This window comes from Schistocerca cancellata, chromosome 4 (genome assembly GCF_023864275.1).
Source record: "Schistocerca cancellata isolate TAMUIC-IGC-003103 chromosome 4, iqSchCanc2.1, whole genome shotgun sequence".
NCBI classification, from domain to species: Eukaryota; Metazoa; Arthropoda; class Insecta; order Orthoptera; family Acrididae; genus Schistocerca; species Schistocerca cancellata.
In genome coordinates, this window is record NC_064629.1 from 197542727 (window position 1) to 197555316 (window position 12590).

General features: G+C 44.3%; 1 protein-coding gene across 2 annotated transcripts in view; it reads right to left on the bottom strand.

Moving 5' to 3' along the window:
* The window catches only part of LOC126183338 (retinol dehydrogenase 13-like), a 164155-nt gene that overhangs the window by 97216 nt on the left and 54349 nt on the right, over positions 1–12590 (bottom strand). For both annotated transcript variants that reach the window (XM_049925204.1, XM_049925203.1), the window contains exon 3: positions 4826–5029. In XM_049925204.1, the coding sequence (XP_049781161.1) occupies positions 4826–5029 (204 nt within the window). The remainder of the gene's footprint in view (positions 1–4825; positions 5030–12590) is intronic.

Genomic DNA, 12590 nt, shown 5'->3' on the forward strand with positions numbered 1-12590 from the left:
ACTGAACAGACATGGTTTCTTCGCCCGGAGACCTACAAGGTGCATTCCACTGACCCCTGGTCACAGGAGAGCCCGTAAAGCCTGGTGTCAAGAACACAGTACATGGTCATTCGAACAGTGGTCTCGGGTTATGTTCAGGGACGAGTCCAGGTTTAGTCTGAATAGTGATTCTCGCCGGGTTTTCATCTGGCGTGCACCAGGAACCAGATACCAACCCCTTAATGTCCTTGAAAGGGACCTGTATGGAGGCCGTGGTTTGATGGTGTGGGGTGGGATTATGTTTGGTGCTCATACACCCCTGCATGTCTTTGACAGAGGAACTGTAACAGGTCAGGTGTATCGGGACGTCATTTTGCACCAGTATGTCTGCTTTTCAGGGGCGAAGTGGGTCCCACCTTCCTCCTAATGGATGATAACGCACAGCCCCACCGAGCTGCCACCGTGGAGGAGTACCTTGAAACAGAAGATATCAGGCGAGTGGAGTGGCCTGCCTGTTCTCCAGACCTAAACCCCATTGAGCACGTCTAGGATGCTCTCGGTCGACGTATCGCTGCACTTCTTCAAACTCCTACGACACTTCAGGAACTCCGACAGGCACTGGTGCAAGAATGGGAGGCTATACTCCAGCAGCTGCTCGACCACCTTATCCAGAGTATGCCAACCCATTGTGCGGCGTGTGTACGTGTGCATGGTGATCATATCCCATATTTATGTCGGGATACATGCTCAGGGAACAGTGGCGTTTTGTAGTACATGTGTTTAAGGACGGTTTTCTCAACTTGTCACCGATACCGTGGACTTACAGACCTGTGTCGTGTGTGTTCCCTATGTGCCTATGCTATTAGCGCCAGTTTTGTGTAGTGCCACGTTTTGTGGCACTAAATTCTGCAATTATCCTTAATTTATGAGCATGAGTGTACATTACACGATCCCTACGTGTTCCTGTGTTGATCGAACGACATCTTCAGGTACGATTGCAGTGGGCACAGAATCAGAGAGTTTTCACCATGGATCAATAGAAACCAGGTCGATGGTTGGGTCCTTACACGCCGTCATCCAGACGAATGGCTGCTTGAAACGTGCACCGCGTCACAAATGAAGGCCGGTGAGAGCAGAATTATGTTACAGGGTACTCTGAGTTGAAGTTCTGTGGGACTTATGGCAGTACTCGAAGACACCATGGCAGCAGTGATTCGTGTGAACATTATTTCGGCCACCTGCATCCCTTCATGTTTGAAGTTTGCTCTGACGAGTACAACATCTTCCAGCAACATAACTCTCCGCTATACAAGGCCAGAATCGTGGTGTGGGATCATGACGTTGAACTTACATTGATGTCTTAGCCAGCAAATGCCCCTGAAATGTACCCACTGGAACACATATTGGGTGCTCACAAACAACCGTCCCGTAATTTGCAGGAATTTAGTGACCTGTTAGTAGACGTCTGGTGCCGTATACCTCTGGAAACCAATCAAGGACTTGTAGAATCCATGCCAAGCAGAATCGCTGTTGCGCTGTGTTTGAAAAGTGGACCAACACGCTATTAAATAGGTGGTCATAATGTTTTGGCACATTGGTGAATTTGTGCTGAAATACTAATCGTTTGCATATCCAAGCATGTAATACACGTCGCGGTAGTCCACCTGCTTAGCTGAGTGGTAACGTGTTTGCCTACCATGCAGCGGGCTCGGGTTCGCTTCCCGGCAGGCTTGGAGATTTTCTCCGCTCGTGAACTGTGTACCGTGTTGTCCTCATCATCATCTCATCGTCATCGACGCCCCATGTGGCGTCACCTGAAATAAGACTTGCAACCAGGCGGCCGAACTTCCCCGGTTGGGGCTTCCCGGCCAGCAATGCCACACGACCTTTTCATTTTTTTTCTTCCCGGTAATTTGACGTTCGTTGAGTCCCGTTTCATTGTGTTGCGGGTTTAATGACCAGGAGCGTATTAAAGAGCGTGAAGATAGCAGTGAGATAACCAAGTAGAGATAAGAAACACGACTACGAAGGAGAGTGTGTGGTATCGTCGGAAGAGTGAGTTTCCAGGTGAAAGTTGGTACCTGACGACGGAGCCGCAAGCTAAAAACAGTCGTTGCTAGACGCTGCCACGTATGAGAGACGTAGGTACAGACACGCACTAAGGGGGTTCGGTACGCTGCTGCTGCTGGAAGTCTACTTAGCAGCGCCGCTCGCCCAACTCTGTGATAGCCGACTATGGTAGCAGCATCGTCACTCCTCAATCCAGCAGCCAGATAGTATTATAATTCAGAACTGCATACCAAACTTACAGTTAAGTGTACATTGATATTAGTATCTCATTTGGTATTGTTCAAAATAATAACTATTATCTCTGTAGTCTGCGACGGTACTAGCTGGCCGCTGTGGACGAGCGGTTCTAGGCGCTTCAGTCCGGAACCGCGCTGCTGTTCCAGTCGCAGGTTCGAATCCTGCCTCGGGCATGGATGTATGTGATGTCCTTAGGTTAGTTAGGTTTAAGTAGTTCTAAGTCTAGAGGACTGGTGATCTCAGATGTTAAGTCCCATAGTGCTTAGAGCCATTTGAACCATTTGCGACGGTACTAAATATACAGGATGATTCTTACTAGCGGTTAAAAATCCCCGAACGGACGTAGATGAAGTTGAGACAAGTAAGTTAATGTCAGACACATGGGGCGGCAATTGTCGGGAAATATCCCGAAAGTGGATGACAAATGTTGTACATGTGACGTCATCAAATGACGTACCTTGCCACACATGAGGCAGTGGGTTTGTCGACGTACCGTCGCTGTTGCACATCGCCCCTCTAGGCTACTCTTGTTTCGAACACCTTTTGTAAATGTGATTTGTTGTAAACGTAGAAGTTACAAATTATTGTCCTCGCTGTAACCAAGCAAAAGCTGTTGTTATTTATGTTTTGTACGACTTTGTACACGATGGTAGCGAGAGGTGAGCTACAGAGTCGTGCAATTACTGTCGTCGTAGGAAACTTGGATAGGAGCAGAGATGATTATCGAACAAGCCTCACAAAAAGGAGTCAATGTGTTCATATCTGAAGACTATGGCGGTCAATCGAGGACCATGCCAGAGGCCTCTGGGTATCCCAGAGCCAGAATGCGGTCCCCAAAGCACTCCTCCAGGACATCAAACACTTTCCTGCTTCGATGGGGTGAGCTCCGTCTTGTATGAACCACATCTTGTCGAAACAAGGGTCACTTTGGATAAGTGGGATGAAATCATCTACCAAAACCTTCTCAGGTACTCCAGAATGAGATTTTCACTCTGCAGCGGAGTGTGCACTGATATGAAGCTTCCTGGCAGATTAAAACTGTGTGCCGGATCGAGACTCGAACTCGGGACCTTTGCCTTTCGCGGGTAAATGCTCTGCCTGGTAGAGTACTTGCCCGCGAAAGGCAAAGGTCCCGAGTTAGAGTCTCGGTCCGGCACACAGTTTTAATCTGCCAGGTAGTTTCTCACGTACTGTCGGAAGTCACTGTGCCATCGAGGAATATCACACCGATTATTCCGTGACTGGACATTGCACACCACACCGTCACCCGTTGAGGGTGAAGAGACTTCTTGATCGCGAAATACGGATTCTCAGTTCCCCAAATGCGCCAATTTTTCTTATTGACGAACTCATCCAAATGAAAGTAGGCTTCGTCGCTAAACCAAACCATATTCACGTCAAAATCCTGTTCGTCAATTCCGTGAACAAAACTGTTTGTGAAACACAGCCGCTGTTACATGGCCCTGAAGCTTAATGGCAGATGGGTTCGAATTTTGTATGGGAACAGATGCAGATCTTCAACGACAAAAGAAAGTTCAAATGTGTGTGAAATCTTATGGGACTTAATGGCTAAGGTCATCAGTCCCTAAGCTTACACACTACTTAACCTAAATTATCCTAAGGACAAACACACAAACCCGTGCCCGAGGGAGGACTCGAACCTCCGCCGGGACCAGCCGCAGAGTTCACTTCAGCGACAATTCGTCGCAGTGTCTCCCAGTTGATTCCCACCTGTTGTCCAGCTCGTCTGATCGAATTCCTGGGTCTGGTTTGAAACACAGCACATGTCTTCTCGATATTTTTAGACGTTTTCATCCTTTTTGGAGGGCCGACATTGCCACCAGTCATCACGAACACTACCCGTTCTCTCAAACTTGCGAATCAAACTCTTGATTGTTAGCACACTTGGACCGGTTGTCTTCAGCTTGAACTCGGTCGCAGACTTCCTTTGAGCCGGAGTTGGGTTGTTATTGCTCGCGTAGTAGGCCTTCATAAGCGCTATACGCTCAGGTACGCTGAATCCTCGTGACATTTTCATGTACAAATGGCCGACAACAAGGTGCGCGCGCATGCGCATACTAATTCCCATCATGCACCGCGGCCAACCGTGCAGTTTCAGCGTCCTAGCGCAAAACCGTTCAGAAGTTACGACGATTTTATTTCATATAGTGGCATCATCTATGTAGCTTCCGGGTTTTTTAAACGTTAGTAAGAATCACCCTGTATACTGTCTTTCATGTGGACAAGGATTGCACATAAATTAACTATTCTTTCTTAAAGAGTTTTACTAAAGTAAAATAATCTTTTACGTGTGCTGTACTTCACGATGGAAGTTGAAAAGGATGGAAAACTTCCGTTTTTAGATGTCTGGGTCTAAAGGAGGGATGATGGGACAATAGGACACAGTGTTTATCGTAATTCCACGCATACAGACGGATATCTTCATACATCAAGTTGTCATCCATCGGCCTCCTCCAGAAGTCAACCTATGGTAATATCATCTTACTGCGGCATACATCAAAGAGAGTGTTGTTGTTACCGGCGTTGTTGATGAGCAGGTGTATTTTAGGGTGCTGCTCCAGGAGCCGTCGTGCGCAGGCGCGAACTGAAGTGAGAGACGCGAGGTCCAGCCTCTGGACGTGCACCTGCCCCGCCCCCTCACAGCTCTGCAATCGCTTCCGAAGGTCCTCCGCCGCTGTTTCCGCCTTTTGCTCGTCTCGGCACGCCAGCACCACGGTCGCTCCTGCAAACACAAATCATATCATTGTTTCTCTCGAGGTGTACACAATCTTTGTGGGCCACCATCTGCAGCTTGGGAACCCGTAACAGGGTAATAATAATAATAAAAAAAGTTATCTGTGTTCCCGACAATAGAAATACACTGAATGTACTAGACACCACTGTTTTTAAACCGCTATTTGACTACATTTCCCGTGTACATTCTAGATTTAGGCTGTGGCTCCGTTTGGAGATAAGTCAACGATGAGTTTATGGTATGGCCACATGAGAGGGAGGCTCTGGATCGTTTCCTAGATAATTTTAATTGTCATAATCCCAATATTAAGTTCACAATGGAAGTTGAAAAAATGGAAGACTTCCGTTTTCAGATGCCTTGGTCTGCAGGAGGAATGGTGGGGCACAGTGTTTGTCGTAAGCCCACGCATGCTGATTGATATCTTCACGCATCAAGTTGTAATCCATCGTATCAACGCAATGGGGTCCTACGTATATTGGTAAAAGAGCTTGCGCCATCTCAGATTCAGATAGTTTGACACAAGAACTGGATCATTTAAAAGCTGTGTTCAAGCAGACTGGTTATACCGACAATCAGATCGGTCGTGCTCTACAGATTGGATCTTCGCGGGAACCAACAGAACATACAAGCAAATCGGTGGTATTCCTACATTTCGCGTAGTGTAATGACTGGAAGTTATCTCTCAATATTAGTAAGTGTAAACTACTGGGTATAACAAAGCGAAAATCCCCATTAATGCACGAGTCCAAAATAAATGCCCAGTCTTTGGAAGCGGTAACATCAGTCAAGTATCTGGGTGTGACTATTCGAAATGATCTCAAATGCAACGTTCAGATTACACAAGTAAATGGTAAGGCGAACTCTAAATTGCGGTCCATTTGTAGAATCCTGAAGAGATGCAGTCCTTCATCAAAGGAAATTGCTTACAATACTTTAGTTCGTCCAGCCTTAGAGTATTGTTCGTCTGTATGAGACCCTTACCGGTTGGGTCTGATTCAAGAGATTGAGAAGATCCAAAGAAGAGCGGCAAGATTGGTAACTGGTACATTTAGCCATCGCGAGAGCGTTACAAAACTCATAGAAAGTTTGAAGTGGTTCACACTTGCTGATAGACGACGCACTAAACGGAAGGGACTGCTCGCTAAATTCCAAAATCCGATCTTCGCCGAGAACGTAGAGCATATATTGTCACCACCAACTTTCATATCGCGAAATAATCACCATTGAAGATAAGGGAAATTAGAGCTGGTACTGAGGCGTTCAGACAGTCGTTTTTCCCTCGCGCGATCCGCGAGTGGAACAGTGAGGGGGGGGGAGGGGGAAATATGACTTTGGCTCGAATAGTGCCCTCCGCCACACACCGATTGGTGGCTAGCGGAATATATATGCAGATGTAGATATGTAGATGTAGAAGCATCTTTTCAAAAATAGGAAGAACTTTAACGAGATTTGATATTAAAAGCGTATTCCGTCCGCCAGATAAGTCTAGAGCTTTGTTGGGCTCGCCGGCCAGTGTGGCCGAGCAGTTCTAGGCGCTTCAGTCTGGAACCGCGCGACCGCTACGGTCGCAGGTTCGAATCCTGTCTCGGGCATGGATGTGTCCTTAGGTTAGTTAGGTTTAAGTAGTTCTAAGTTCTAGGGGACTCATGACCTCAGATGTTAAGTCCCATAGTGCTCAGAGCCATTTGAAACCATTTTTTTTTTTTTTTTTTTTTGGGCTCAGGTAAGGATGATTTTGGTTTGAGGAAGCCCGGTGTCTACAAAATTCCCTGCCATTGCGGGAAAGTATATATTTGAAAAACGATTCGTAGGTCGAGGATCGATGCTTGGAACACCATCACCACTCGCGTTTACTTCAGCCAGAAAAATCTGCGGTTGCGGAACATTGTCTGACTGAAGGACATAAAATGGTGTACGATGAAACACAAGTGGGACTGTTTAGTGAATTATGCTATTGAAATCCGGCTATCTGACAATATTATAAACAGAGATAAGGGGTATCCTTTAAGAAAGAGTTGGAGCTCTATTTTGTTTGACATTAAAAAACAACGATGTTTGTTTCGGTCATAGAAAGCTGTCAGTAGTGTTCGATATCGATTTATAGTTTCCGCGGCTTTTCGCCACCGGTGGTATTTTTAGCCTTGCGCTAGAGGGCAGTTATGTTAGGGGACGCGCGAGACCTTGCAGACTGTGTATAAAGGAGTCGCCGCGGTATGTTTGATTTCAGTTCCGGCGAGTTATTGCGACGGTTTACTCAGCTGAAGATGGCGGCCAGGTGGGCCGCCGAAATATTGTGTCAAAATGACGTTATGTTCCGGCTGGAATATCATAGATTTAGGCTTTCACGCCCTTATCGAGTACGATGGCCATTAATGTATTCTGCTATATAAATGGTGCAAAATTAATGTCTTGTTGGAATGCTACACATTATCGTACAGGCACATCATACATGGACAATCAACCCAAGGCAGGTAAACACCTGTTCACCTGCTTTGGGCTGATTTTCCCTGACATAATGTGCTTGTACGGTAATGTGCTACGCTACTACAAGACGTTAATTTTATACCATTCATATCATGTTAAGTAAATGCGTTGATCTGTACATACGTCATTCTGCACAGTACACAACAAAATACGTTAATGTTCTAAGATCATTGTACTCGAAAGTGGCGTGAAAAACGAAATCTAGATGGTGCATTGGAAATATACAGATACATACAATCAAATGTCGGTGTAATGCTTCAAATGTACTGTATGATTGTAGCTCAGCATCACCGAAACTTTTTACCAGTGTTGTTCTTGTTGTGGTCTTCAATCCGAAGACTAATTTGATGCAGCTGTCCATGCTAGTCCATCCTGTGCAAGACTCTTTATCTCTGTATAACTACAACAACCGACTTACATTTGAAACTGCTTTGCTATATTCGAGCTTTAATCTCCTTCTATGATTCTCTGCAATTTTTATCCCCCACACTGACAATACCTTGATGCCTCAGGATGTATCCTATCAATCCATCCCTTCTTATAGTCAAGTTGTATCACTTCTTTTTCCCCCAGTTCTATTCAGTATCTTCTCATGGCCAGGGGTTGGTCAAAAGCCGTGGAGAAGGAAACGCCTCTAGGATGGGCAGCCAAACATAATGTCGATGGTCCACCAGGTTGGGGGTTGTGTGGAGGGTTACATCTCCGCTCGCACAAAAAAATACATTGGTGAGGACTGTCTACAGAAAGGAAAATATTTGGCCCCGAGAGGGACACCCAGTGACAGGAATGGAGGATATTAAACGACCAGGAACTGGCTGATATATACTCGCAAGCTGATATTGCCCGAAGGATAAAGAGAGGAAGATCTGTTATGGGCTAGAGACCTAATAAGGATCGAAGAGGAAAGACTACCACAGATATCATTCTCAGGATCCGTGGAAGGCAGAAGGGGGTGAGGAAGGCCACGGATAAGATGGGAGGATGATATCAGTAGGGATACGGAGGCGACTCGCCTGAGAATAGGAGAATGGGCTACGAGAAGCAAGGAACAGAAATGACTGGTGGAGGAATGTAGAAAACGCAAATGGTCTCCCAGGCCATAGTGACAGTTAAGAAGAAGACTCTCCTCGCATATTATTCGATCTAACCATCTAATCTTCGGCATTCTTCTATGGCACCATATTTCAAAAGCTTCTATATTCTTCCTGTCTGATTTTCCTATCGTCCACGTTTCACTTCCATACAAGGCCTCACTTCTGACAAACACCTTTAGAAAAGGCAACCTGACACTTAAATTTATATTAGACGTTAACAAATTCCTCTTGTTCAGGCATTTTTGTTGCTATTCCTAGCCTGTACTTTATTTTTCCCTACGTGAACCATCATCAGTTATTTTTCTCCACAAATAACAAAAATCATCTACTACTTCCAGTGTCTCACTTACTAATTTGATTCCCTCAGCATCTCTTGATTTACTTCGACTACATTCAGCTGCCTTTGTCACTATCTTATTCCATTTTATTACACTACAAGACAACATATTTGCATAACAATGATCATCAGACAAAGAAAAATCTAGTATATCAGGCATCTGGTGTTTAGATGTAAGGAAAAAACACGGGTAATTATATGATAAATGAAAAGGTGAACAAAAACTATCAGTTGTCTACATGGAAGTTAGTGTAACTGTTAAGATAATTCCACATTGCGCCAGGGAAGTTGTGACGCGAGCATGTTCTGCAGGACTGAATGCAGCGAGTGTCGAGCTCAGCCAAACGAAGTGTGTGTGTGTGTGTGTGTGTGTGTGTGTGTGTGTGTCAGTGGCGGCGGTTGATCAGAGGAGATAACGGAGGTCGGACCTCTTCACATTTATGTGGTAGAATTGGTAGTAGTAGCAGCAATAATTATTTTTACAATAAACCTTTATCCACTTGTGTCAGCGGGCGTGATTCCTTCTAAACCGCCCGCACTAAAGAGCAAGTCAAAGTGCGAAAGCATTACCGTTCATGTCACCGTAACCGAAGGCACACGAAGGAGCGAAGCATTTGGCGAGAAGGCCAAGTATATGTCAGATCGTCTGTAAACGCTCGGTTGCCGTGGTAACCAAGACGTCACTACTAGGAACAGAGGCGATACAGGGTGTCGTTGCTGTGTGCTTCCGAGGACGGGAGACCAGTTGCTGCCGTGCCGCCTCTCTACGTTTGTCTTAACGTTAGTTGCCCCGTGTCCTGCAGTTATTCCGTACGCAGTGAATATGGATAAACTCTACCTCGTAAAAGTACTGATGTAACTCTTTCGAGTGAGTACATAATTACTACGTTGCAGGAGCTGTCATTTTCAAGGAGGTGTGGAATTGAACGACGTGAAATTTTGAAGAAAGGACGTCCAATATCGGCGTTACACCTTCTTCAGAAAGATAAGTTATAAAATACGAGCCTTCCATAGTTTATGCTATGAGCAGCACAAGTGGTTATGTGCTAGCCCAACAAAGGGAAAAGCCGCCCGGGGTGGCCGAGTGGTGCTAGGCGCTACAGTCTGGAACCGCGCGACCGCTACGGTCGCAGGTTCGAATCCTGCCTCGGGCATGGATGTGTGTGATGTCCTTAGGTTAGTTAGGTTTCAGTAGTTCTAAGTTCTAGCGGACTGATGACCTCAGAAGTTAAGTCCCATAGTGCTCAGAGCCATTTGAACCATTTGAACAAAGGGAAAATTATTCAGCTACCCATGTTTGCTATTAAGCGCAAGAAAAGCTGTATGGTCCACTTAAGGTTTCAACAATCTGAAGAATCTGTCTAGTGGTTTAGTGCGGCACATTTCTTCTAAAGATCATGCAAGTAATTTTATTTCACACAAAGAACAAATGCAAACAAGTGTTTAGTATTTAAGAGCTACTTAATGAACATTGAAAACTGATGAAAAACAGACACGACAATGAAGTGAAAGCTAACAGAGACCCCAAGAAAATTCTAATTGACGCCAGAAGTCTCTTGTGTAAGTATGAGGCTGCTTTCAGACAGAAGATTCCCTAAATCTTTCACAGCCATTTTTAAACGTGCGCTAAAGAGAAACGAAGATCTGAAAGCATACTACAAAAAAAAAAAAAAAAAAAAAATGGGCTGTTTCTGGCAATTTTCAAAAACCGTACAGAACGAACTGATTGAATGTATAAATCAGGAGATTTGTGTGAATATATACATTCAGATTTGGATAGAACCTTCTTTTATATCTGTGTTGTGTATGAAGCGACAGAAGTTTCAGAAAAGTCACAGTGCTTCGTTGTTGTGGGACTAGTGGACTCCACGGCGACATTTAAAAATATTTTTTTGGTTCTCATTATGTTAGGGAAGCTAGAACGGCTACTGCTTTATTCATTGTACTGAGTGGCGTATTTTTTAATTATGATACGAAGGAGAAACCGGTGGTCCAAACCTATAATAGTGGCTCCGTTCTGGCAAGAGAATTAAATGAAGTGCAAGCTAATGTCCATGAAATTATCTCCCTCCCCCCCTTCCCAAAGCTCTTTTAAGTCACTGTTTTTGAAATTGCTTAGATATACTTTTGCAGTAGAGCTGTTCTTGCACAAAACAAATAAGAATTTTTTTCTCCACGCTTCAGGTTATCCCTGCTTTCTTCCAGCGGATTTACAATCGCACTGCAATTATCGACAGTATTGTTGGTAAACAGATTCCTTCGAACAGTGAAACGAGAGGGAACTGTAACGCCAGAACAATATCTGCCATTCACGAAAACCGCCCTGGTCTAAATGAGGCTTTAAATGAAATGATTGACTGTCCAGAGTCTAGTGCAACGACCAAAAGGGAAACCTGTGGTTTCAAAAATAGACTCCTGGACTTTGACTTTGTTTTCCTTTTCTCTACTTCTCATAGCACATTTTTAAAGGCATTCTTCAGAAAAAAAAAATAATTCAGAGTTTTGCAACAATGCCGTCTCACGATGCAATAATAAATGAAGATAAAGGGATAGACTTCTTAAATTCAACGAAACGCTCGTCTATATCGCAAGCTGAGACTTCATTGAATAGAGCTGAAATGACGGATGATTACATTGGCAATCCACTGATGTCATAACACAAACAGTTGTACTTCGAGTTATTAGATAATATTGTAACACAACTGGAAACAAGATTTTCACATTGTGATAAACTGCTCTTTCTTAAATTAGGCGATACTACTCATTAATTACTATCAGCATTTCCCTGTAGACGGTACGGATTCATTATTACAAAAGTACGGTGCGTCCTTCAGTCGCTCGCAGTTGCGTGTAGAACTGAAGGCTGTATTTTCTTCCCAGCATGAGGAAACATTTAAATCCATCAGTTTTGGAGAGGTTATCAAAAGAATTATTGAGAATGAAGCGGACCAAATTCTTCCACAAGTTTTCAAACTATTTTGTCTAATTTCTACCATTTCTACATCAAGTGCTTAAGTCGCAAGGAGTTTTTCTTCTCCAAAACGCGTAAAAACGTATCAAAAGGACATTATGGCCCAGTATCGCTGATCAGCTCTTGCTTGTACCTCAACTGAAAACCTAATACTGCAAACACTTGAAAGTCGAGAACATGGTATGACGATGTCACTGAAAGATTCGGGAAGAAAGAATATTGTCGAGTTAAATAGTTTTAGTGAAACGCCCGCTCTATCAGATCGTTTGTAAATAAAAGTATCATTATTATTATTATTATTATCAGCAGTAGTAGAAGTAGTGATAGTCGTCGTCGTCGTCGTCTTCTTATTAGTAGTGGTTGTGGTAGAGGTCGTTAGGAACCCTAGATATACTCGTATGTACATCCAAAAGGAAGGAAAGGGTATTTTCCAAAATGTTTCCTGGCCTCCCCAGAATTTAGGCTCACTGGTGTGTGTGTGTGTGTGTGTGTGTCTGTGTGTGTGTGTGTGTGTGTGTGAGAGAGAGAGTTTAAGTGTGTGTGTGTGAGTGTGTGTGTGCGGGTGGATGGGTGGATAGGTGAGTGTGTGTGTGTGTGTGTGTGTGTGTGTGTGTGTGTCCGGAGCGATATTGACTCATTTCCGAACTAAACTTTATCGTCCAA